We start from the raw sequence: 26976 nt of genomic DNA, 5'->3' as shown, positions 1-26976 counted from the left end.
CTCATATCTATAGCTATTTCTATATATAACCACCTGTATTAAGCTAGATATGAGTTCTTACTGATGTCTTCAACTCTGATTCTTACCAAATGGATCATTCCAGCCTCCTTCCCTGGCTTATCTGTAAATTTCCACTCCAACAGGGAGAAACCTGGCTCCTGCCATCCAACATCCATTTATTTAATTGATCAGTTTACCTTCCTTCTTAAAAAATATTTTTCCTGGGTATAGAAATATGGGTTGACCAATATTTTCTTTCAGTACTTTAAAGATGCCATGCCACTGTCTTATGGCCTGCCTAGTTTCTGATAAGAAATCTGCTGCAATGTTTATATTTATCCTCTTTATGTAAAGTGTCCCTTTTTTACTAGCTGCCTTCAAGATCTTCCCTTTACATTTGACTTTCAGAAGTTTGACTATGATATCTAAGTATGTGTGTTTTGGAGGGGTGTGGCATTTATCCTGTTGTGATTCTTAAACTTCCTGGACCTGTGGTTTGTTGTTGTTCATTAATTTTGGAAAATTCTCTTGGATGCCCTGTTCTTCCTCCCCACCCCCACACTCTATTTTCTCTTTGTGTTTCAGTTTGGTGAATCTCAACTTACCTATCTCCAAGTTCATTCATTCTTTCCTCAGCTGTGTTCAGTTTGCTGTTAAGCCTGTCAAAGGAATTCTTCATTTCTGATACCACATTTCTTATTTTTCACATTTCCGTCTGTTCATGCATGCTGTCTACCTTTTCCACTAGCTCCTTTAACATATGAATCATAGCCATTCTAATGTCCCTGTTTGATGGCTCCAACATCTGTGTCACCTCACATTCTGGTTTTCTTGAATGCTTTATCTCTTGAAAATGAGTTGGGGTTTGTTCTTGTTTTTTGTGTTTCCCATAATGTTTAATCAAATACCAGACATTATGTGTAGAAGAACTGTAGAGACTGGGGGAAATAGTGTCTACCTCCAGAAGTGGACATGCTTCTTTTGTACTCATGCCATTCATGTCAAGGGTGGGAGTTGCATCAATCCAGTCAGTAGTTGTGCTGGGTTTAGGTTTTGTTGTCACCATCCTCGCCTTCAGAGCCCCACAGACTTCACGCTCCTCCAGGAGGGGGCTGCCGTTACCTGATGCTGTGTGTTGGGCCTGAGGTGCTGGAGAGTTTTTCTCATGTTCCTGCTCCATCTTTGGAGATCTCTTTGTTCTTGCCCCTTCCCCTTCTCAGGGGTAGACCACTGTTTCCTGTTACTCAGTGCTAGGCTCATAGGTCACAGCTCTCCTGGACAAGCCTCAGTCTTAAGTAGGGCCTGTGAGCCAGGCTCTCTCAGCGTTCCTGCCCCTCCTCTGCACGGTGGCAAAACTCAGCTGTGTGTCTGTGGCGGGTCTTTGACAGGTTTCTGCTTTGTGTTGGTGCACAATCCTGGGCCTGAGAGGTTACCCACCTCTTCTTGGAACAGGTATCTTTTGCTTCTGCCCTTTCCCCAGAAGCAGTGGGCGGCTCTTTGCCTGGGCTCTGGGAGTGGGAGGGTTGCCCCACCTCCCCCAGTGGCTGAAGGGTTTTGTACCAGAGAGGGGCCTGTGGAAGTGGGCAGGGTTTTATTCCAGCCCCCAGTGGTAGCCTGCTTGCCTTCACCACCAAGAGGGGGTTCTCTCTGGCCCCAGTCCTCCTAGTAAGTACCTGGCAGAAACTCCTGGAAAAGAGCTTGCAAGTGACTGCAGATGCCCCTTGTGTCTGGGGCTCCCTCTTATTCTGAGCTGTCCCACCAGCCCACACCTGACCTTTAAGAATCTATCAACATTTTAGCTGCTTTCTTCTCACCTTTTTTATGCCGACCACCTCCTCCCCATGTGTTGCCAAAGGCAGAATAGCTCATTCCTCTTGTGTTTCCATGGTGGGGCTGTGGTCCGTCTTTGGGACTCAGTTCACCCAGTGGCCTTGGGACCCCACCTCTCGCATAGGCATAAGAAGAGTTATGCTTTTGCAGACGATATGGCTTTTTCTCCCTGTTAGGTTGGGGACATGGTTTCCTTGCAGCTCCTACATGATAAGCAGAAGTGGAACAGCTTATATATATTTCTAATGGGTAGGATTTTATGCCCTAAACTGGGGACAGTGTCAAGGCCTGAAATTCAAGACAGTTTCTCTACACACAATTTTCACCTTGTTCATTGGCTTTAGAAACAACCCTGCAAAAGGTTAAGGGGCATGTGCCCCATGGGTTAGGTGCTTGTCATTTCTAATTTTACGGGATGCTGTGCATAGGCCTGGGGGCATGTCACCTTACGTATTGTGGATTCCCAGTGAGGGACCGACAGGGAGCTCCGGGCACACTTGTTTTTCTTGAGGGAGTACAGAACATTTCCTCCACAGGTGCTACGGTTTTTTGGTTATTCTCTCTCAGGCCCTGCCCACCCCCCGCCCCACCAAAGGGCGCAAGCCCACAGAGCCAGTCCGGCCTTGGGCATCTGGCACCTCTGGGTATTGAGGTCTGGATGCTCCAGGCGTTACGGGGGACACAGGCTAGACTAGGAGCAGAGGCCGGGAGACAAACAGGTATCGGATGGCACAGCGAGGCCACGTGACCATCTCCATGGCGTACAGAAAGACGGCAGTGTCAGACCCCAGGCCCAGAGAGACTAGCCTGCTTGTAGGCAGTCCACACAGGTGGCATCCTGCAGACCCAGTCTCAACTCCTGGTCCTGCCACCGACAGGAGGTCAGATTGGGATCAAGTCCCTTCTGGGCTGCATTTCCTCCTTTGAAGTGGAAACAATGCCACTCCTTACAGAGGAGATGAGGCGTCCTGACCATCTCCCCCTCGCCCTGCTCCCGCCCGCAGGAAAACCTACAGAAGCTGGTCCACATTGAGCACAGCGTTCGGGGCCAAGGGGATCTCCTCCAGCCAGGAAGGGTGAGTGCCACCACCGCTGCCAAGGGCAAGGGCAAGGGCAAGGGGCAGCCAGGCAGGCAGGCGAGGCCTTGATAAGCCCCATTGTTCAGCTGGGCTGGCCCCAGGCAGGCCTGGCTGCAGGTGCCTTTCACCCAGGAGGGTGGGGGGGAGGGCAAGGGCTCTGCTGGGCTCCCCAGGCCCCCCAGCTGCCTCCCCTGGGGTTTTCCGCTCTCAGGGCCTTTAAAGAAACAGTGCCATTTGGGTTCCGTGTCCTTCTGAGAAAAAGAGACACCAGTATTCTTAGTTTAGTCCAGTTGCTGGGAAATCAGGGAAACCATCTCTCAGGAACCCCAACGAAGCATTTTAAAAGGAACATTTTTGGGGATTCCCCTGGTGGCGCAGTGGTTAAGAATCCGCCTGCCAATGCAGGGGACACGGGTTCAAACCCGGGTCTGGGAAGATGCCACGTGCCACGGAGCAACTAAGCCTGTGCGCCACAACTACTGAGCCTGCGCTCTAGAGCCCGCAAGCCACAACTACTGAGCCTGCGTGCTGCAACTACTGAAGCCCGTGCACCTAGAGCCCATGCTCTGCAACAACAGAAGCCACTGCAGTGAGAAGCCCGTGCACCACAACAAAGAGTAGCCCCCGCTCGCCGCAACTAGAGAAAGCCCGTGCACAGCAGAGAAGACCCAGTGCAGATAAAAATAAATAAATAAATTTAGAAATAACATTTTTTAAGAGACAAATTTACCCACTTTTAAGCTTCCAAATGGAAAACGTAAAACTCAGCTCAAGGGTTTCCCTGGTGGAGCAGTGATTGAGAGTCCGCCTGCCGATGCAGGGGAGGCGGGTTCGTGTCCCGGTCCGGGAAGATCCCACATGCCGCGGAGCGGCTGGGCCCGTGAGCCATGGCCGCTGAGCCTGCGCGTCCGGAGCCTGTGCTCCGCAAGGAGAGGCCACAACAGTGAGAGGCCCCTGGACCGCCAAAAAAAAAAAACCTCAGCTAAAGAATAGTCAAAAATGTGTTTATTACCTATTCCAGTCCATGAAGGACAAAGAACAAAGGAATGAGAGATTGCACTTAGGTGTAAAATCACACCTAATGTTTTGGCCCGAGTCATCAGTTTAGTGAATATTTATTAAACATCTATTTGTATCCTCCATAATTGAGGGGGCTGTAGCAACTGTTCACAGGTCTTCAGCCATTTTATCAAACTTTCAAAGGCTCTGTTCCAACTGGACCCCTTGTGGTAGCGAACCAGCAAGCGAGTCATTGTCTGGGCCACTCTGTGGCCAGAACGGTGTCTGGGGTTGGTGTAATTCAAGGTGGATGCTCCTGAAAGGCCAGGTGCCTGTCCCCAGAGCTGCTCCACCAAACACGGAGCACGTCTCCTAAGCTGGGAATTCTCCCACGAGTTGCTCTCTGATACTCTGGGAGGCGCTGTAATTTGTTTCCCACTAAGGGGCCTCCCCCCACCCTTCTCCAGGACATAGGGGGGTGTCAGCCTGACCACGGAGGTCTGCTTCTCTCCCCACAGGAGTTTCTGAAAGAAGGGACACTGATGAAAGTAACAGGGAAAAACAGACGCCCCCGACACCTGTTTCTGGTAAGTACCTGGCCCCCATCCAGGCCCCAGGACTGTCAAGTTCTGTGAAGTGTTCTGGGGCAGTACTCAAGGACAGCTGCAAGCAAAGGGGAGACTAGACCAGAGCCTAATCCTTAGGGTGCGGATCATTCTGAATAGCCGAGCTTTCCAGAAAGCTGAGGGCTTTACAACCCATCCCTAATGTATTACTTGAACGATTTTGAGGGGAATGTTGCCAAAATTTAATTACCCAGGTGCCCATCCTAAAACCAAGAAGTTCTTAAACTGGGAATAGCTGTTCAACTGCCTTATCTAACAAGCGAGAAAATTGAGATCCAGAAAGGAGGGTTGACTTGGCCGGATCTACCCGCAGGTCGGTGGCAGAGGTCCAGAAGGGAACCAGGGTTCTGACCCAAGCCCAGCCCTTTCTCCACTGTGCACAGGATGGGATATACGTAACGTTTTTGATGATTTACCGCCACAGTCTGGAACACCAGGGAATGTCCAGGCCTGGGGTATAGTAACATCAACCTCAGTGGCTACTGAGCTACAAGCAGCTCTTTGCCACAGTCCTGAGACCCGGCCCACGCCCCCCCCGCCCCGCAAGTAGTTTTGCCTTTTAAGTTCTTCTCTCTGCTGGATGTAATTTTTCTCTCTGCTCCTTCGCCGTTAGCTGTCATCTCTTGTTACTGTCAGTTGTGGCTGCCCTAACAGCCTCCTTACACTTTGTCACAATCGTGTGCAGAGTAAAAGGAGAGAGGCTCTGAGTCAGTGTGTAGGAACAGGCTGACAAAGGGCATTGGAGGAGTGGGAACAGCATGGGAAAACGTAGAGGCGGGAGGAGCGTGGTGTGTCTGGAGGACCTCTGTGAGTCTCGTGGAGTCATTGGCTGCAGATGGGGTCTTCCACTCATGAGCTGGGTCTACACCAGGCCTCAGATAGACCCTCTGCCACTTGGGGACTGAATTCCAGAGAGGGCTCATGGTCCAGAGCAGGGGAATCCTGAGCCTGACCAAAGCGGCACGTCTGCGGCTGCCCATCAGGGTTTTGGGAGCCTCTGTGGCACGTGTCCCGAGGCCCCAGCCCAACCTCAGTGGGTCACTCCACTCCTCATAGAGCACAAGGGGCGCCGAGCTTAGAGGCTCTTCTCCCTCTCTTCCCTACTCGCAGCCACCTGTCACCTCCCATGAGAACCCCTCCCTCTGGCTGGCTGGTGCTGCAGTGCAAGGCAGGCAGCGTGGTCCTGGACCACTCATAGAGCCCTGGGTGCTCGTGGCGTTGCCATGGCAACAGGGGCTCCAGGGGCAGCCGCAGGAAGGCTGGAACTGCTTTGGTAGTGACACAGGAGGGTTCCCCAGGGTGGGCGGGGTGTGGCCACCACCAACACACTACCCTGCACACACTTGGAGGCACCCTCATTTACTCGTGACCCTGGCTCTGCCACTGATGAGCTTTGTGATCCTGGGAGGTTGTCTAGCCAGTGTGTGCCTCGGTTTCTCCCTCTGTGAAATGGGGATGATAATAACAGCACCTGCCTGAGGGAATTGCTGGGGGGTGAATTGAGATCATTCCGGGGGCTTAGCCCAGCACCTGGCCTGCCCAGGAGTGCATGTGGAATGGCCAGTAGTTCTTGTCAGTGTTAGAAGAACAGAGCCAGAAGGGGCTTTGAAGGTTCCTCTGACCCAGGGTCGGCCTGCTGCCTGTTTTGTTCAGAAAGCTCTATTGGAACGCAGCCTCACGCATTCTTTTATGATTGTCGGTGGCTGCTTTTAGGCTGTAGCAGCTGAGTTGAGCAGTTGCGACAGAGACCATCTGGCCCACAAACACTGAAATATTCACTATCTGGCCTTTTACGAAAAAAATTGCCAACCCTGGTCTATTCCAACTCTGTTTAGACAGTGAGGCCCAGAGAGAGGAGGGTTTGCCTGAGGTCACACAGCAGCTCAGTGCCCAGGCCGGGTCTCCCGCACCACCCTGGCCAGAAGCGCCAGGAGAGCTGGTGGCAGGAAAACTCACCCATTCTGTCCCCTCAGCAGACTCTGTCTGCAGGGAGAGGAGTGTAAATCCTGAGTTCTTGCTCCATTTCAGACCCTGACATGCCTTGTCCTGTTCTATCCTCAGGACACCCCTAGTCTGCCTTGGCTCCCACGCATAGGGGCTCACTGGGGGCCACTCTCAATGTTTGTAGTGATGTGGGGGTGGGGATGTCCTCCGCTTGGCAGGTGAGGAGGCTGAGGCTCAGAGAGAAAAACGGCTTGTCCAGATTCACAGAGCTGCTGCAGAGCAGGGTCAGGACTGACGGCCCACAGCCCCACCCAGAGCGTGACATAGGCTCTTCAAGCTGTAAACTTTTAGCCAAACAGAAGCACTCTCTCCGGAGGAGAAGTGACTTTCCTTATGTTTCTTCATCTCTGCCCTTCTTCGGGGCAGGAAGCTTCAGTTGTTCATTCAACAAATATTAATTGAGCACCTACTGCGTTGCTGGAGGTATGGCGGTGAATAGAACACACCAGCTCCCTGTCCCCAAGGAGCTTCCCCCTTCCCTCCCTTCCTTCCTTCACTTTGCTTGGTAGAGGCTTAATTAATTAATTTTAAATATTTATTTTTTTGGCTGTGTTGGGTCTTAGTTGCGATACGTGGGATCTTTGTTGCGGCATGCGTGATCTTCCATTGTGGCATGCGGGCTTCTCTCTAGTTGTGCGGGCTTCTCTCTAGTTGAGGCGCGTGGGCTCAGTAGTTGTGGCACACGGGCTTAGTTGCCCCACGGCATGTGGGATCTTAGTTCCCCGAACAGGGGTTGAACCTGTGCCCCCTGCATTGGAAGGTGGATTCTTTACCACTGGACCACCAGGGAAGTCCCTGAGGCTTAATTTAATATAGAGTTAAATGCATCAGTTTTAAGTGTACGTGTTAGTATGTGTTGGCAATTGTATATCATCGTGTGACCAGCACCTGGGTCAAGGTACAGACCATATCCAGCCCCCAGAAAGTTGCCCTGTGCCCCTTGTCAGGCACCTTCCCCCACCCCCACCCCAGGCAACCCCTGGCCTTGTTTCCATCAGTATAGATTAGTTTTGCCTGCTCTGGAGCTTCATATAAATGTTATGAAGCAGCGTGTACTCCAGAGACTGGCTTCTTTCCCTGGCATGTGTTGGAGGTTGAGCCCTGTCATCAGGCATGTATCTGTCTGCTCTGTGGTTACTGTGTGGCTGTGAGGTGTGGATGAATCACAGTTTCTGTGTCTAGTCACCTGTTGATGGATGTTTGGGTTGTTTTCCTTTGGGGCTGTTATGAATAAGCCTCTAGGAACATTCCCATACCTGACTTTTTTTTTTTTTTTTGCGGTACACGGTCCTCTCACCGCTGCGGCCTCTCCCGCTGCGGAGCACAGGCTCCGGACGTGCAGGCTCAGCGGCCACGGCCCACGGGCCCAGCCGCTCCGCGGCATGTGGGATCCTCCCGGACCGGGGCACTTACCCGTGTCCCCTGCATCGGCAGGCGGACCCCCAACCACTGCGCCACCAGGGAAGCCCCCCATACCTGACTTTTTGTGGGCATCTGCATTTGTTCCTCCTGGGTGTCTGTGTCAACGTGGAATTGCGAGGAAGGGTGTCCCGTTTCAGCCCAGAGTGGTTTTGCTCTCCTGTGTGGGTCACGGGGAATGCAAGATGCCTCTGCTCAGTGATGCTCCAGGACACACCCAGCACAGCCTTCTGAGGCCAAGGCATGTCTGATGGGGTTCCCCTCCCCCCAGATGAGTGATGTGCTCCTGTACACGTATCCCCAGAAGGATGGGAAGTACCGGCTGAAGGACGCATTGGCGGTGGCCAGCATGAAGGTAGATACCTGGGGTGGGTGCCCTGGGGTGGGCGGGGGGACCCCAGGGGAGGCGGAGACACAGCCCTGCTTGCGGAGCTCACAGACCAGCGGAGGTGAGGGAGCCTGGGTTGCGAGTTACAGCAGGATTCTGTTGTAGGTAGTCCAGGGAGAGTGAGGGTGAGGGAGGCCTCCTGGGCGGGGGAGCTGAGTCCCTTAGAGTGGATAATATTTGGACAAATAGGGAAGGGAGAGAAGGAAGGGGTCCTAGGAGGAGGGAAATGCATAAGGAAAGGCTTGGAGGGAGGAAACAAGCAGGTGTTTTTTTTCAATTGTGGTAAAATATGCATAATATAAATTCACCATTTTTAAGTGTACAATTTGACAGCATCAAGTACATCCATGTTGTTGTACTGCCACTGCCACCATCCACCCCAGAACTCTTTTCATCTTTCCAGTGTGAAGCTCTGTCCCCATTAAACACTAATTCCCCATCCCCCCTCCCCTAGGCGCTGGGAGCCACCATTCTACTCTCTTGTCTCTGTGAATTTAGCTACTCTGGGGACCTCATATAAGTGGAATCATATGCGATGTTTGTCCTTTTGTGACTGGCCTACTTCTCTGAGCATAATGTCCTCAAGGCTCATCCATGTGGTGGTAGCAAGTGTCAGAATCTCCTTCCTTTTTAAGGCTGAACAATACTCCATCGTATGTGTAGGCCACACTTTGTGTACCCATCATCCATCCATGGACACTTGGGTTGCCTACACCTTTTGGCTGCTGTGAATAATGTACATGGGAGTGCAAATACCTATTTGAGTGGCAGGTATTTCTTAAATGTGAGAGAGATGCCAGCCCAGCTGGACATTCTCATGGGTGAGCTTGGAGAGAAGGGAAGGTGACACAGCTGTGACCTCACTTGCTGTAACTTAGGTTCCGAATACGGGGCTGGTTGGGAGCTGATGGGGATTCTCAATGAGCAGGAAGTTTTAGGAAGTTAATTCCAGCCCAGCGTGGGGACAGGGTCAGAGAGGCGAGCACTCAAGTGGGGGAATTGGGTGTGGGCTGTCATTTGGGAGGGCGGAGGGACAGGAGGGAACGTGCTGTAGGGGCCCTGCAGGGGCTTTCCTGCTCCTGAGGCTCCTAACCTGGAGAAGGGGAAGGGAAGCACCTCGTTCAGCTGGGAGGCGGCTTCCCTTTTTGAACCAAAGCTTCTGCTCAGGAGTCTGTGACAGAGGCCGTGAGGGAGGGTGGCCACTGGACAGGTACTTGTCCAGAACGATGGGTTCTAAGAGGGATGCTCGTAGCCTTCCTGGGTGTGGGCTGGTGGCCACAGAGTTGGAGTCGGCAGCCGAGCCCTCAGTGCATGCGTGCACGCACACACAAACACACACACACCCCATCTTCCACGTAAGAAAGGTTTGCCCTTTACAGTGAGGAAACTCAGGCTCAGAGTGGGGCAGTGGCAGGACCCCTCCCGCCCCCATCCTGAGGGGCCGCTTTTGGTTTCCAGGTCAGCCGCCCTGTGATGGAGAAAGTGCCCTATGCCCTGAAGATCGAGACTTCCGAGTCCTGCCTGACCCTGTCTGCAAGGTAGGAGGAGGGGAGAGGAGGGACGGTCTGGGGCAGAAGGGGCAGGATTTTGCTGGTGGGAACATTTGGAATAACAGGTGCTGGAAGTGTTGTCATTTTTATTTCGGTACCCTTTTGGGTAAAGGACTTTTGTCTTTTCATTATTTCTTGTCCTTTTTGGGATCACAGACCTCTTGGAGAATCTGGTAAAACTATGGCTTCTCTCCCCAGAAAAAAAAATGAGCATACACCTAAAACTTTACATAGAATCTCAGGGGTTTCCAGAGCCCGTTGCTTAAATATAAAAATATCTCATCGTTGTAAAACCCTGAGGATTATTGGGTCTTTGCAGCAGTAAGAAAAGTTACAGCCAATGAGAAGTGCGTAGTGCACCTTAGTTTACAAAATGGTCTGCGTTTAGGCTTCCAGGTCTGGAGAGCAAGAGAAAAATAAGGAGTGAGCATTCATCATTTTACTTTCCCTGTTTGGGGGTAAGGCCTTTCTATCAGAGATGGCTGTTTTCTTTAGGCCCTCGAGCTCTGCCCCGGGGACCCCTCCTCGCTGGCTTCTGGCAGAGAAAGGGCTCCCCCCTCCCTCTTTCGGGGCAACGCCAGGTCAAGCCGGGGTGCAGAGGTGGGGCTCAGAAACCAGGGAGCGGGGGCTCCTGCCAGGGGCCTCTCTGGGCAGAGTAGGGGTACAGAGTTCCCCAGGTTGGAGTGTCTTCCCTCCCAGCCAGCGTGTGACCCGGGCGGCAGCAGGTCCCTTTGTGGGCGTGGTTCTGGGTGTGGGATGGGACTTCCGGCCTGACGCACACGCTCTGTCATAGATGCGCTTTCCCGTCCTCAGTGCCCAGTCCTGTGCTGAGGATACAAACTGTCTAAGCCTTGATTTGCTCAGCAGAGCCCACTTTACGAGTTGGAAAGTTATGACCTAGCAGAGCATAACTGCTGTGATAGTAGTGATGACAAAGGTGACATACACTGGGCACCTGCCAGGTGTCAGGCGCTTCCTTGGATCCTCAGCACCACCCTTGGAGGTGGGGCCTGCAGCTCCTCCCATGTGCAGGGAGTTGAGGCCTAGAGAGGGGTTCCACATCCATGTGAGGCAGAACTGGTGTTCAAACGCAGGACTGTGAGCCAGAGCACTTCTCCACTACTATCTACTGCCTGAGGGGGGAAAAGTAGCCTTGGAAATTCTAAGGAGTGACCCCTCCATCTGGGGAAGTGAGGGAAGGCTTCCTGGAGGAGGTGATGTCTGGGTGGGTTTCCATGGCCTCTCCTCTCCTTATCTCTAGGTAAAATCGGGGGCATGAGGAGGCCCAGGGTGTGGTTTCATTTTGCCCAACCGTGAAGTGAGGGTAGTGACAGGCCACGCTTAGCCCTTCAGGTGGGGCTGCCTGTCTCTCCTAGGCAGAGGCACTGCCCTTTGGCCAGTGGCCTCAAGGAGCCACTGTCACTGTCAGGCCAGTCACCTTCCTGCTAGCCCCAGATACTTCATGCTGAAGCTTCCAGGGGACTCATGCATCTCCTTTTAGGGATGTGGCATCTGGCTGCCCACCACCCTCCCTCCCAGGCCAAACTGGTCCCTTCTTCTGGTTTGAGTCCGCACACTTAGTACGGGGTGGGAATAACATCTAGGGGGCTCTGTGAGAATTTCCACCCTGAAGCTTCTCTGGGGCAGCTCAGGCCAGGTGTGGCTCTCACCACTCAGGAGACCCCGCCAGGCTCGGAGCAGGGATGGGAAGTCTTCGTTTTGGATGAGTGAGTGGGGAGTTATGTGGGAAACTGAGGAGGAAGATGGAGAGAGTGGGACGGTGACCGTTGCCAGCATTTATCCACCCACCCTCGCAGTGGTACCCGGCCCTCAGCCCCCTGCCAGCCTGCCCCCCTAAAGTGTGGGACCCCTTGCTTTTGCACGGTGCTGTGTCCTCGACAGAGTCCTCCACACCACACGTGTCATTTGGTCCCTACAACAGCCCTGGGAGTTAGAGGAGCAGTGTTGGATGTTCCCTTGTTACGGGCAGAGCCCGAATACAAGTAACGTTTGGGGCCGCCTGCTCGGAAGCAGAGGTGCTGCGGTGCAAGCCTTGGCCCGTCTGGCAGGTGGCTGGGCTGGCCAGTGGGGTTTCAGGCATGGGGGAGAGAGGCTCTGGTGTGGGGGAGGGGCGGGGGCCACCAGGACATGGTCCACCCCCAGAGGGCGGAAGGCAGAGCCCTCGTGCACCCCTCGCTCACTCCAGCTCATGCCCACAGCTCCTGTGCAGAGAGGGACGAGTGGCACAGCTGTCTGAGCAGAGCCCTCCCTGAGGACTCCAAGGCCCAGGCTCTGGCTGCCTTCCAGCATAGCGTGGAGGTGAGCGGGGTTTCTGGGGCACCCGTCTCACAGACCTGGGTTTCCCTGGGGCCCCTGCACACCCACGAGGCCTCGCATCTCCTTCCATCAGGGCCCTGGGTCCTCCCCGTGCCCGGCTCAGGATAATCACTGTGCAGCCCAGAGCCTGGCATCTACGGCTCCGTTTGTAACCGAGGTCAGCTCCCTGGGGGTTGCAGGGGAGCCTGTAGAAGAGGAGTCCACCCCGCCCACACACGTGCACACCCCGTACGGGGTAGGGGAGCGCCCATCCAGTTGGTCTCCTGACCCCACTGCTTGCCCGATTCCGCTGTTCCAGATACGGGAGAGGCTGGGGGTCAGCCTGGGGGAGAGGCCCCCGACCCTAGTGCCTGTCACACACGTGATGATGTGCATGAACTGTGGCTGTGACTTCTCCCTCACCCTGAGGCGCCACCACTGCCACGCCTGCGGCAAGGTGAGTCCCCGTCGGGGGCCGTGGGCGTGGCGGCGGTGTCGGGTGGGGACCGGTGGGCGTCCAGCAACTGCTGCGTGTCGGGCCCAGAGTGGGGCATGTTCACACCAACCCTGTGAAGTTAATTCCCCTTTTACTGATACCCTCCCACCAGGACTCCAGATCTCAGGCCCATCCCACTACACCAGCAAGCTCTCAGAAGGGAGTCGTAGCGGATGTGGTGGTTTTCCTGGGATGAAAAGCATCCTGTCACGGTTAAGGGCACGGGCTCATCAGAAAAACAGATCAGCTTACAGCATGGTGATAGTTAGCCAAAGTGTAGTGTATATTTGAAAGTTGTAAGAGAGTAGATCTTCAAAGTTCTCATGCAAGAAAAGAAAATTGTAACTGTATGTGGTAGATGGATGCTAGCTGGACATTGTGGTGAGCATTTCATCATACAGTCTCCCTTGATATCCACAGGGGGTTGGTTCTAGGATCCTAGGATCCCCGTGGCTACCAAAATCCGAGGATGCTCAAGTACCTTATGTAAAATGGTGTAGTAGTTGCATATAACCTACGCACATCCTCCCGTATACTTTAAATCATCTCTAGATCGCTTATAAAATGCCTAATACAGTGTAAATGCTATGTGAATAGTTACAAACATAGCATGAATTCCGTGAAAACAGTGGCCAGCACACGGCAAATTCACATTTTGCTTTTGAAATTTTCTGGAATATTTCTAATATTTTTGATCCACAGTTGGTTGAATCCGTGGATATGGAACCCACAGACATGGAGGGCCCACTGTATATATGTATATTGAATCATTACATTGTACACCTGAAACTAAAATAATGTTATGTATTTTAGAAATTTTTAGAAAAGAAAAACAGATAAGCACCTGCACAGAAACATAATTACTGTGCTCAGAGCACGGGGCCCTGGAGGAGGTGGGAGCGAGCAGGCAGGGGGCGCGGACGCGTCACTGTGCGCGTGCTGGGAGGATGAGACCCTCTGACACGCATCACCCCACCAGATCGTCTGCCGGAACTGCTCAAGGAACAAGTACCCTCTGAAGTACCTCAAGGACCGCATGGCCAAGGTGTGTGACGGCTGCTACGGGGAGCTGAAGAAGAGGGGCGGGGACATCCCAGGCCTGATGAGAGGTACCGGGGACCACCCTCCCTTTCTTCCCCACGTGGCTTCTCCCAACCACCTTCCTGGGGAGGCTCTGAACAAAAGCAGCCCTCAAGGAGGAAACCATTTCCGCAAACGTTGGTTCTGTAGAAAGTGCATAGGTGCACCCAGGGGAAGGGTTCCATGGACAGCTAAGTTTGGGAAATGCTGGGTCCACGCGTCTGTGGCGAGGACGGTTGGCCGGCGCTCACGTCTGCTCTGCGTAGCGGCCCTCTCTGCAGGCCTGTGTTCCGTGGGGCCTTTTTGCAATAAGGATGACGAGATGGAGAGCAGAGGCGTCATGGTCGCGGAAGGGCTGAGGGTCCTCCAGTAAAGGAGCCCGAGGCAGCTGAGCTGGCCCGTGAGAGCCCGTGTGCAGGGGACAGGCTTCAGCAGAGCAGGGTCAGCTGGAAGGAAAGCAAGTGGATCCTGGGCCTAAAACCAGACTCCCCCCTCCCCCACCCCCCGGGGCCACCTGAGGCCATCGGAGAGGACAGCCCAGCCTCATGGAGACTTGGAGAAGAGGGGCTAGCCAGCACTCAGGGAAGGCCTGCCCCCAGCCCCGCCTTTGTGTTAGCAGAGGGGGCTGTGCCCGTCTTTCTGGTCACACTGAACCGCCCCAGTGAGGCTGGGTCCCATCTTGGGAGGGACGGGAGCTCAGATTTCACAGACACGTGGCTTCTGTGCCCATCCGCGTGGACTCTCACCTCCCTTCCGGCGCTTGTCTTGATGTAGGGCGGCCCGTGAGCATGAGCTTCCCCCTGTCCTCCACCCGCTTCTCGAGTAGCGCCTTCTCATCCGTCTTCCAGAGCATCAACCCCTCAGCCTTCAAGAAGCAGAAGAAAGTCCCTTCGGCACTGACCGAGGTGAGGCAGGTGGAGCTACCTGCATGGGAGGCTGGGGATTGAGACGTTTCTCGGTCCTTCTCAGTGGACAGGGACGGACCCCCCGCCCAAGCCGGACCAGGCTCTTCAGGACAAAGAGGATCCCTAATGGGAGTTGTCCTGACTCACGCTAACAAAGGCAGCCCTGAAGCACAGGCCCGTCTCCTGGGTGACGGAGAAGACACCTGTTGGTTGCAGAGGACAGGAGCCCAAGTGGTTGTAGGTGGTGCTAGGAGACATCTCTCCCATCCTTCTCTGCACCTGTCCCCCCAGCCTAGACCTAGTCCCCAGGGTTACTGCACAGATCACCCGGGCACTTGGGTCTAAAGCCGTTTGTCCTGGCTCAGGTCTCCCACGTCAGCCCTTCCCTGCCCCCTCCCCCCGCCCCCGAGCTTTGCACCATTCTCTCACCCTGGGGGTCCCACACGGGCTCAGGTGGTGAGCCTCCTAAGGGTCGTGGGGCTCTTTGCAGGAAACCTCAGAATTAGCTAAACTAAATTCCATTCTGGAAACAGGACCAGATTACATGTCTGTATTCTAATCACAACCACAAACAAATGTGTGCCATGAATATACATGCTGTCGAAAGAAGAGTGATCAGCTGTTTCCCAGTTTTTTCATTAATATTCATTATTGAGTAGCAGGTGGTAATAAAAAAGTGTTAGGGATGCAAATTTTAAATGAGTACAGTTCTGTCCATTAACTTAATTCCTTTTGCATTTTAAAAATCTTGTAAATAACACATGTGATAAAAATTTTTTCACAACACAGAAGACTATATGATAAAAAGTGAGTTTCTCTCCCTCCCCAGACTCCTTCAGTCCCACCCCTCAAAGGTAACCACCATCAAGTTTCTTATGGACCCTTCCAGAAATTTTTGTGCATATACATAATAAAGATAGACGATCATAGGTCCTTTTTTTTACCCAAAAGATGATATACTGGGTCCTCTGTACATTTCTTCCAGTTAATTTATCTTCGATATTATTATTTCACAGTAGTTCATACACATAAATCTCACACTTCTTGCATTGTGTGGCTGTCTCATCATTTATTTAACTAGTCCCTTTCCACAAATTGAGGAAAGATCACCCTCTCACTCACACTGTGGTGTCTGCATGAGCTGGGCTCATAGAACCTGAGTGTTCTGTGGGTGCAGAGTTCGAGAACCGTTCTCACTCTTTGGGCATCCGGGCACTATGATCCTGGTGCTGTGTGGATCTGCCCCAGCCAGGTTGGCAATTTTTGCCCGAAGTGACAACCTTTTTGTTATTCAGCGAAGACTACACCGTGGGCTCTGCAGCAGCCCCAGAAGAAATGGGCGCCCGTCCCTCTCCGCCCTCTCCTCTTCCCCCAGGAGCTCCACCTCAGCAGTGAGATCTGCTTCCCATGGGAAGGTCTGCAGGAATGCTGCCTCTGGAGCATCTGTCAGGGAGGGAGACCGCAGAGTCGGTTTCCCTGATGTGTTCTGTACATTCTGCCTTTCTCACTCTGGAGCTGCTCCAGCAGGTCAAGTGTGGGGAGAGAAGTCGAGTCTGGTGTTAGAAGTCCTGGGACCCGGAGAGGGGCAGGTTCCTTTCCTGGTACTTCTCAAAACACCCGGCTGGTTGTAGCTTCCTCTCCCTACACTGAAGTTAGCTGACCTTCAGAACATTTGCTGAGAGATCTGAGTTCTTACCCTCTCTTCAACTAAGTCAGGATTTGACCTTTGGTAGATCCCTCCATTCCTCTGGGCCTCAGTTTCCCCACCTGTAAAATGAGAAAGATGAAATGATTTCAAAACCTGGCTTTATTGCTCTCATAGTAGGGTGAATATTTATGGAGCACTTACTGTGGGTCAGGCACTGTACCTGACAGGTACCTGTCTTATGTCACTTAATTCCAGTTTTACACTGAGTCTTTGAGGACGTAAGTGGCCTGACATTACCCTTCTAGTAGCTGGTAGAGCCTGTGCTGGAGCCCTAGATTGGTCCTACTCCAAGCCTGTGTTCTTAGCCCCCATATGAAGCCTGTTCAACAGACCACAACCACTACTACTACTACTTAGAGGAGTTAACAAACTCATTAGGCAGGAGATCATAAAACCTTTCAGATAAACAGTACAAAAGGGATCCCCTCTTAAATATAAGAAAGAAATAAGCTGAAAAGTATAAGAATCAATTTTAGAAGGAAGAAACTTTCCCCCCAATATATGCAGTTTTGTAATTTGGGGGCTTGGGGGTTGAGGGCAGGGAACCAGGAATCTGAATCTCCACCAGGGGGCAGCACTCCTGCAGGCAGTTTTTGATTCCTGTGTCCAGGATCCGCAAATCCTGTCAGTAAATCCTGTCTCTCAGACATGGTACAGTTTTGCTGCCTTTGAGGTGCTGGGTGGATCCCGAGATCATCCAAGTCTCAGATTCCAAAGCAGTATAAACACCCTGCCAGCGGGTTCGCAGTGTCATTTTGGCTCTGTGTAAACCGTGTCTGCTACCTGGTGCCCTGACCGCCCTGCTTCCGTCTGCCAGGTGGCCGCCTCCGGAGAGGGCTCTGCCATCAGCGGTTATCTCAGCCGTTGTAAGAAAGGGAAGAGGCACTGGAAGAAGCTCTGGTTTGTCATCAAAGGCAAAGTGCTCTACACCTACATGGCCAGTGAGGTAGTGTGGTTCCTGCTTTCTCTCCTCTCCCGTGAGGGCCTGTGGGTTAAGCTCGTGCCTCAGACTGTCTGTGTGGGGTGTGCACTGCGCCTCACCAGAGGGCGGTGTGAGTCTAGCATCTGGTTCCCACGTCAGTTCCCACGTCGGTCAGGTGTCTACTGAGGGACGCCATGTGGATATGCAGCCATGCGTCCATTTCCAATCTGAGTAATTTACTGTTTCTTTGTGGGGCTAAGACGGTACAGCAGGCAGGCCTGTGCAGCATAGCATTTGGGTGTCACAGCCCCAGCATCCAGGACAAGCTGGCACTCCCTAAAAGAGAGCGCCTTTGTGTTCTCCACTTCAGTTGTTTGAGACAAAATGCAGCAGCTTGGAGGAAGCTACCATACTTACTTACTATTTATTTATGGTTGCATCAGGTCTTAGTTGCGGCATGCTGGATCTTCATTGCAGCACATGGGCTTCTCTCTAGTTGAGGCGCATGGGCTCAGTAGTTGTGGCGCGCGGGCTTAGTTGCCCCCTGGCATGTGGGATCTTAGTTCCCCAACCAGGGATCGAACCCGCGTCCCCTGCATTGGAAGGCGGATTCTTAACCCCTGGACCACCAGGGAAGTCCCACTTCTTTACTTTTTGTCTGTGCATTTGTCAGGGAACTATATTGCCTCGTGGTAACGCTTCTGCTAAGTAAAACTCAAGTTTATATATATATATATATATATATATATATATAATCTCATAGAACATCTTACATTTACGTCTACTAAAATATCGGAGGGAGGGCCTTGGTCAAGCCTGCTTCTGGAGTAGATAGGTGTGAGCTTGGCTGTACAGCAGGGGGCTCTCTGGTCCTGGCCCAGGCTGAACCTGTGGGATAATGTGAAAGATTTCCGTGTCCAGGCCCCACCATCTGATGGTTTCCACAGGCGAAATCCGCTTTGAAAATGGGACTTAAATGCATTCTGCCCAGCTGCACAGGGTAGGTGCTTTACCCACAAGGATGTGCACATCAGCACAGGGCTGGCCCTTCTCCCCTGACCGCAGATGCTGGCATCCGGGCAGAAGGCACTGCCTTCTTCCGGGCATAAAGCTTCCCTCATGAGGGGCCTGCAGCTGTGCCGGCTGCAGTCAGCCCCATCTTCAGGGATCCCAGAGGCCAGGAGGGATGCAGACACACAGAGGGGACCCACTGTGGGCCTGAGTGACTCGGGCACTGTGTGAGGCAAGCCCTCCCCTTGAGGGGGCCTTTCACTTACGGGTCCACAGATGGGGCTCTCCGTGCTGAGGAGAATATGGATCTTTCTGGAACAATCTGAAATGTGCTGCAACCCAGAGCGGCATCTTCCTAAGGAGGCATTCCACAGGACACTCGCAGGGGCCCTCTGAGAACTGGGTTCTGAGAGAACCCTGAGTAGACAGTTTGTGGGACTTCCTCACAGTCGTGCTTTTGAGTCTCTAACGAACAACGGCGTGTTGTGGGTCCCCAGGATGTGGAGAGTCCCAAGCTGGCCTGACAGCAGGCCCTTCCTCACAGAGCATCTCATGGAAAACACACTTGGGGAAGAAATACTGGCTTAGACAGATGAACAAAGGCTAGTGATAATTAACCAACCACCAAAGAGAGTGGATCCTGTTTAAGAATGGAAAACCCAGAGGCCCCGGGTCCTGAGCAACAGTTGTCATGGAAGTGAGAGTGTGGGTTAATTTTAAAAGACGGATTTAAGTATGCTTCCAAAGCCACTTCTTCAGAGAGAGGAACTTGTACAGTTTCTCAATAAGCCTAAACCAATGACAGGACCAAGCTTTCAAATTCCATCAAAGAAAAAAATTTGATAAAATGGATAGCCAGTTTTCACTGTCTACACTACCATTAAGCCCCGTCATGTACCCTGAGGTAACCCAAACCAGATATAACTTGCTGTCAGTAACAGTCCTGGGAGAGAGTGACTATCAGAAATACATAGGAATCTTTTAAATTTTTTCCAATATGTTATTATTTAGTTAATATATGTATTATTATTATGTTTAAAAAATTTCAAACATAAAGAAATGTTGAAGGAATTTTACAGTGAACTGTCTTATAGCCATCAACTAGATTATACAATTAACATTTTATTATACTTCCTTGAACAAATATCTATCTGTTCATCTCTCATCCGTCTTACTTTTCGATGCTTTTCAAGTATACTTCCCCCTAAGAGTTCAATATTTCTGTATCTTTTTTTTCTTTTAAGGTACAATTTATATATAATGAAGTACACAAATCTTAAGGATACTATCTGTTGAGTTTTGACTAATGAATATCCCTGTAAGTCCCCACCTCATCCCTATCCCCAGAGGCAACACACTGTTTTGATTTTTTTCCTACTGTATATTAGTTATCTCTTTTAGATCTTCATACAGATGGAATCATGTGTGACTTTCTCCACTCAGCATGTTTTTGAGATTCATTCATGTTGTTGCATTCAGTAGTAGGTCATTTCTTTTATGACTGAGTAGTACTCCGTTTTGTGAATATACCAGTTTGTCCATTCACCAGTTGAAGGACATTTGAGTTGTTTCCAATTTGAGGCGGTTATGAATAAAGCCAATTTAAACTTTTGCATACAGGTTTTTCTGTGAAAATAGGTTTTTATTTCACCTTGGGTGAATACCTAGGATTGGAATTTCTGGATCACAGAAGGGTATATATTTGGCTTCTAAGAAATTAGCAGACATTTTTCCAGAATGGTGTAGCATTTAACAGTCCCTGCAACAGTGTCGGTAAATTTGGGAGTTCTGGTGGTTCCATGTGTTTGTCAGCACTTGGTATTGTCAGTCTTTAATTTAGCCATTCTGGTGAGGGTGTAGTAGTATCTTAATGTGGTTTTAGTTTAGATTTCCCTAGTGACTAATGATATTTTTCGTGTGTCTGTTGGCTATATATATTTTTTTCTTTGAGAAGTGTCCGTTCGGATCTCTTGCCCATTTTTTAGAGTAGATTGTTTGTTATTGAGTTACAGGAATTCTTTCTGTACCTTGGCTACCAGTCTTTTATCAGATAGATGTTTTGTGAATATTCTTTCCCAGTCTGTGGCTTGTCTGTTCATTTTTTTAAATGAATGAATGAATCAATCGATCTTTTGGTGAACAGAAGTTTATAACTTTAATGAGGTCAATTAATGTTTTCTTTTTTGGCTATTGCTTTCATGTCCTAAGAAACTTCCGACTACTGTAAGTCACAAAGTTATTTTCCCCATATTTTCTTTTGAAAACTTTAATGTTTTAGCTTTTACATTTAGGTCTATCTCAAATTAATTTTTGTGTATGGTGTGAGATAGGGGTCAAGGCCCAGTTTTTCCCCTGTGGATATCCAGTTGTTCCAGCACCATTTGTTGAAAAGACTTCCCTTTTCTTATTGTATTATTTTGGTGTCTTTATTAAATATTAAATGACGAAGTGTGGGTCTATTTCTGGGCTCCCTATTCTGTTTTACTGATATATTTACCAAACCTTATGCCAATACCATACTGTCTGTCTTATTACTGTAACTTTATATAGTAAGCCTTAAGTCAGGTCATGTAAGTCCTCCAACTTTGTTCTTTTTAGAGGTTTCAGTACAATTTTGAATTTAATTGGTAAGGGTGAGCGTCCTCTTGCTCTGTCTCAATCTTAAGAGAAAAGGATTCACTATTTCGCTCTTAAGTATGATGTTAGTGGTAGGTATTTTATAGATGCCCTTGGTCAGATTAAGGAAGTTCCCTTCTATTCCTAGTTTGCTATGAGTTTTTATCATGAATGGGTGTTGAATTTTGTCAAAAGTTTTTTCTGATCTAGCAGTCTTTTTTTTTTTAAACATCTTTATTGGAGTATAGTTGCTTTACAATGGTGTGTTAGTTTCTGCTGTATAATAAAAATATGGAACGTTTCACAAATTTGCGTGTCACCCTGGCTCGGGGGCCATGCTAATCTTCTCTGTATCGTTTCAATTTTAGTATATGTGCTACCAAAGGAGCACTGATCTAGCAGTCTTTGAAAATTGATTCCCTTTTAGACACAAACTCTACTCCCCCCCCCTCCTCCCACGATCATTCTGATGTGCTTAACTAATTATATCTCTTTGTTTATGTGTGATTTTATAAAGCTGTATTCTTTATGAACATGTATTTTTACATAAATATGTGTGTATAAAAATATCTTTATCTATATATAAAAAGCTCTTTCTTTTTCCACTAAGCACTGTGATTTTAAGATTCATCTGTGTTCTCTGGGTGCATCTCACTAAATTGTAAGCAGCTCTATAGCACGGACACCCTGAGTGCTCCATATTGAAGCGCTGTGAAAGAGGACCTGGGGGGATGAGTACAGAATACGTTAACGAGGGTAACACTAGAAATCTGAGTCACTGATAAATCGAGTCAGTGGAAAGAATGTGGGGTTTTAGAAAGTGGTCTCGAGTCCAAACACTGGCTCTGCCCCTTACTCGCTGTGTGATCTTGGGGAGTTATTTACCTTCTTTGAGCCTCAGTTTCTTCTTAGAATGGGGGTGACACCTTCTATGATTGGTACGAAGATTAAACAAGATAATGTGAAAGTGAAAGTGCCTGGACCGTAAATGCTGTCACAGAATGTTAAGTTTCTTTTCCTCCTCGTGACTGGTGCTGGCGGGGAAGTGGGAGTGAAGAGTATGTGTGTGATAATTGCACCGTTGCCAGAGATGCCCCACACAGAGGGGCTCGTCATGCATGTTACATTGGAAGCATCAGTGATTGCTAAGCTGCTGAATGGGTATCTTGCCGTGTTTAACATCAGTTTTCCCTTTGCCTCTCTGCAGGACACAGTGGCCGTGGAGAGCATGCCCCTCCTAGGTTTCACCATTGCGCCAGAAAAGGAGGAGGGCAGCAGCGAAGTAGGACCTATTTTTCACCTTTACCACAAGAAAACCGTATTTTATAGCTTCAAAGCAGAGGATACCAATTCGGCTCAGAGGTACCAAAATAACTAGTCGTGCGTTTCCTTGCCTCTCTCTCAGAAGGGAACGAGCTGTCGCCCTGGGCTTTGGCTTCTGTTCTTCTCCATGCATCCTGTCCTTTCAAGTCCCCTCGGGCCACAGCAGAACAGCAGATTTAAATTCACAGGCAGACCTCAGACATGTTGCGGGTTCGGTTCCAGACCACCGCAGTGAAGCGAATGTTGAAGCAAAGCGAGTCACAAACTTCTTGGTTGGCCAGTGCGTAAAAGTTATGTTTATACTGTAGTCTGCTACCTCTGCAATAGCATTACGTCTAAAAAAAATGTACATACCTTGATTTGAAAAAACTTTACTGCTAAAATATGCTAACCATCATCCGAGCCTTCAACAAGTCATGATGTTTTTCTAATAGTGACATCAAAGATCACTGGTCACAGGTCACCATAACAAATACAGTAACAATGGAAAAGTTTGGAATATTGTGAGAACTGCCAAAATATGATACAGAGACACAGACTGAGCAAATACTGTTGGAAAAATGGTGCTGCTAGACTTGCTGGACATAGGGTTTCCACAAACCTTCAATTTATAGAAAATGCAGTATCTCCGAGCACAGTAAAGCAAAGCACAATAAAACGAGGTCTGCCTGTATCATGACTCATTCATACAGGTGTGCATTGATTCAGCAACCTTTGCACTGTACTCTAGGCGTTTTGCTAAATGCTAGGGAAACAAATATAGTAGGACACGGTTGCTGACTTCAGGCTAATAATAACACAGTCTCATCATTCATGGGTTCCGTGACCAGGGTTCCAGGCAGAGCCTCAACACCAAGTGTCCCCTCTCTTCTGCGTTGCAGGTGGATCGAAGCCATGGAAGATGCGAGTGTGTTATAGCAGTTATCAAGCACGTGGACTCAGAGTACACTCTTAGGTTGATGCGTGGACCCTTCCAGAAGCCAATCTGTGTCTCCACTCATCTGGACACACATCTCGATTCAGCATGGGGCCTGACCTTGTTTGCTGTAACCCCTCTCTCACACCTTCACAAGTGGAACCCTTAAGGGATATTTATGGACCTTTTCTGTCTTCGTGTTTTCCACCCCCGCCCCAGGCATAAACTATTTCCTTTTCCAGTAGTGAGTTAAAATTTAGTAACATGAAGACGTGGAAACCAATAGAGAAGTACATTTTAGAAATGCAAGCTTTTTAGTAGAAACAAGCTTTTACAATTTTTACTCCTGGTAAACATGATGACCTTTCACGTTGTTGATGTCAGTGCCTCAGGTGAAATGAGAAACAACCAGCAAATAACAGCTACTCTCATCAAAAGCACTTTATTGTTTTACTGAGCAACAACCTCCAGTTTTATTTTTTCCAAGGGATTTGATTTACTTAAGTAAATGGTAGATGGAGTCCTGTGGACTAATTTGCCACCAGTACTGGCTGTGGCGCAAGGAGGCGACACCAGGAGGGTCTCCCTTACCACGGAGGGTGCAGGGCCACGTGGCACTGGAGCACAAGGGGAGGACTCTCTCCTCCAAGTGCCCGCCCACTCGACCTGCAGACCGACAGGGCTTCCGAAAGGAGGTATTCCGTCCTCCCCACGGCGGTCCCAACACCAGAGTAGTGCGGGAAACTCCGCTGCTGGCAGATCCGGCCCCCGCCCCCGGAGGTCACTGCAGACCCTCCGAAGAGACGGGTCTGCTTTAATTTATTGTGTGCCTTCCTGAGTTTACCCCGCACAAGCTGACGTCGTTACACTTGTGAGAACTGTTCTTGTTTTCGACACGGTGATGCTTCTGCTGTATTCCTGAAGCCTTGAAAGAGACAAAAGGAGAGAAAACAAGATGCAATCAGAAGGTGAATTCGTGGTCTTGGCCAGTGGCTCTGGACACAGTGAGGGAGCACAGAAATAGTGGCTTGAAGATCCTCTCTGGGCGCCTGGGGCTCAGTCACCTCCCCGCTGATGACTGCTGCTCACGATGCTGGACGTGTTTTTACATAAAGCAGAGTGGTGGGGGGACTCCTTGTTACTCTCATCGAAATAAAAAACCATCATCACACTTTCTGATGTCCTGTCCCCATCTTCCTGCTGCCCTGTCCCCTAAAACAGGCATTTGCTGACAAACATTTTGTAAAAAGTACCATCTCCAGGAGTTATTTACATTAAGTATTTTTAGGGGAATCTTTTTTTCTAGTTTGCAGTTCTTTTAAAATGTTTGGTTAAATATTTAATGATTCAAACTAAGTGATTAGAGAGGCCTTCTTATTAATTTTTGAGGACTTTCATTTTCATCATCAGACATATTGAAATGGGCCTTCTAGACCCTTTGAGCCTTTAGAAAGCACAACAAGACTTCATTCAGCACAAGGAAGTGGGCGCTTCTCCAACCTGCCCATGCCACTGCCCATTGTCAGTTTCTGAGCTCCGGGTAGAATTATGTCTGGAAGTCATCTGGAAGGCCTCTTTTACTGTATAACATCCTACTTCTGATACTCCGTAAAGACGATGTGATAGGGCTTTTATTCTCAGTGAATAGTTAACCCTGAGAAAAACACCCGGGTTGTAGCTAAAACATACTGGTTGGGTTTTGTCAAAGGAAGTAGCCACAGAGGTCCTGCGCAGCTCGCGTGTGACTGGGTGAGGATCTGCCTGGTTACCTGGGCCTTGTTTTCACCTGGCCTCCCCATGGTTCTGCGTGGACTCATTTCATCCGATTTCTACTGGTTGATTTGGTTCATTGTCCCTCCCCTGCCCTTCTCTCTGGCCAGCTCGTCTTACATGTTCATGTCACCGTCTGTCCACTGGGTGAGCCCAGAGTAACTCGGGCCCAGAGGCTGGAGGAGCGGCTGCCCAAGGCCCCAGGATACCTGCTCTCCCCAGGCACAGGGAAGCCCCTGGGCACATCCCCAGCAGAGGCTGTGTTTCTAGAGAAGAAGCTGTGCTGTGGCTTAGAAACCAGAACACACTCCAGGAGCCCTGAGCCCCGGTGCCTTCACCTGTCACCCGGAGACCCTTCCAGCTTCCCAAAGAGATCAGGGGACACAGCGCACACTGGGCGTTTGTAGAAGTGGACCGAAGGCTGTGACACTGGAAAGCAGGTAGCACTTACTTTACACTCTGGTGGTTTCACAGCTTTCCTGAGACTGGATGTGTCTCTCCAGTCTGGACTGGTCCTCATAAGCAGGAAGAATTCTGTTCGTTGTCACTAATGCAGAGCACACTGGAACATGGTAGTGACCCAGGACACTGATTGAGCTCCTGGGTCCTAATAAGTCTTCTATTAATACATGTCAGAAATATACTCTGAGTTGTTCTGCTGAGGCTGACAGATTCCCTGACCACACGTTCTCTTTTGGATGCAGCCTGGGCAGGTGAGGCGTGAGGGGCTGATGCACAGGTGGTGTGCTGGTGTGCACCGACCCTGACGGCCCTGCTGTAGCCCCAGAATCAGGTCCGAGTCCTTTTCCCATCTAGTCCAGCCTCTCGTTTGATTGACAGTATAAATGGCATCACTGAACACTGAGGCCCTACGTGGGAACTGAGGCCACCTGGGGTGGGAGTGGTAGGAGCTGATGGAACCCGAGTTTCTTTCTTTTATTTTCCTTTTTTAAAAAAATTAATTTATTTTTATTTTTGGCTGCGTTGGGTCTTTGCTGTTGTGCGCGGGCTTTTCTCTAGTTGTGGCGAACGGGGTCTACTCTTCGTTGCGGTGCGTGGGCTTCTCATTGGGTGGCTTCTCTTGTTGCAGAGCACGGGCTCTAGGCGCGTGGGTCAGTAGTTGTGGCATGAGGGCTCAGTAGTTGTGGCTCGCAGGCTCTAGAGTGCAGGCTCGGTAGTTGTGGCGCACGGGCTTAGATGTTCCGTGGCATGTGGGATCTTCCCAGACCAGGGCTCGAATCCGTGTCCCGTGCATTGGCAGGCGGATTCTTAACCACTGTGCCACCAGGGAAGCCCCCGAGTTTCTTTCCGCTGTGGGGCAAAGTCAACCACATGCTGGAATATTCTTCCCTTCACGGATTCAGCCTGTGATATGCGGCTGCTGTGAGCAGGGAAACTTCTGTGCTTCCACGTATTAAGTGTCAGTCAAGAGGACAAATGTATCCACACTAAGACGTCTGTTTCCAATAGCAAGTAAAGGGAAACCAACCTCACACTGGTTTAGACAGTTAGGAAATCAGCTCAACAAGAAGTGGGAAAGCAGGGCAGGTTCAGGGCTAGACAGTATCCCCCAAGCTCCAAGCTCTTTGGGTTACTGACCTGTCGTCCATTGTCAGCTTGATTCCAGGGCTGGTTCCCAAGAGGCTGACCGGTGAGCGCCCCCAGTGATGGGAGCTACCGCTGGCCTATTCACAGCCCCCAAGGAGGGGGCCCAGCTCCCTGTAGCTTCTTCTTAGAAGCACCCAGAAGACCCTCCACACGGCTCCAGGACCACACTTACTGAGCTGTCACTGCCAAGGGCACCACTATGACTGGCAGAGACCAGTCAGCTGGGGGAGAGGGAGCTGGTGGAGGCGGCTGGGGGGATTCACCCACGGTGGCCACTCTCTGGACCACATCTTCTGGAAAGAAGACTATGGTTTGGATTAGTGTAGTGCACGGGCTGTGCCTTGCCATGGATTTGGGGGATGTTCTGTGATAGAGTAACTTACACAGCCATCATTGGGGCATCTATTATA

At 50.4% G+C, this 26976-nt stretch overlaps 1 protein-coding gene and 1 non-coding gene across 9 annotated transcripts in view; one reads left to right on the top strand and one right to left on the bottom strand.

Annotated features, from left to right (window-relative positions):
* Positions 1-23734, top strand: part of FGD5 (FYVE, RhoGEF and PH domain containing 5) — a 122172-nt gene extending 98438 nt beyond the window's left edge. For 6 of the 8 annotated variants that reach the window (XM_029241995.1, XM_029241994.1, XM_029241993.1 and 3 more), the window contains exons 11-21: positions 2835-2906; positions 4427-4495; positions 8229-8312; positions 9804-9883; positions 12115-12214; positions 12531-12668; positions 13687-13816; positions 14562-14692; positions 17218-17346; positions 22157-22311; positions 23154-23734. In XM_029241995.1, the coding sequence (XP_029097828.1) occupies positions 2835-2906; positions 4427-4495; positions 8229-8312; positions 9804-9883; positions 12115-12214; positions 12531-12668; positions 13687-13816; positions 14562-14692; positions 17218-17346; positions 22157-22311; positions 23154-23190 (1125 nt within the window). In that variant the 3' untranslated portion in view covers positions 23191-23734. Of the gene's footprint in view, positions 1-2834; positions 2907-4426; positions 4496-8228; positions 8313-9803; positions 9884-12114; positions 12215-12530; positions 12669-13686; positions 13817-14561; positions 14696-17217; positions 17347-22156; positions 22312-23153 lie in introns of those variants that run through there. The other 2 variants (XM_029242000.1, XR_003796583.1) reach the window with 2 other exon arrangements.
* LOC114908216 lies at positions 21235-21340 on the bottom strand. The gene has a single exon (XR_003796908.1). It is a non-coding gene; the product is annotated as a U6 spliceosomal RNA (small nuclear RNA).
* Positions 23735-26976: the final 3242 nt, after the last annotated feature.

This window comes from Monodon monoceros, unplaced genomic scaffold (genome assembly GCF_005190385.1).
Source record: "Monodon monoceros isolate NGI ecotype Baffin Bay Population unplaced genomic scaffold, NGI_Narwhal_1 Super_Scaffold_3, whole genome shotgun sequence".
NCBI classification, from domain to species: Eukaryota; Metazoa; Chordata; class Mammalia; order Artiodactyla; family Monodontidae; genus Monodon; species Monodon monoceros.
The sequence above is the reverse complement of the archived record's forward strand: the minus strand, read 5'-3'. Positions and strand labels throughout refer to the sequence as shown.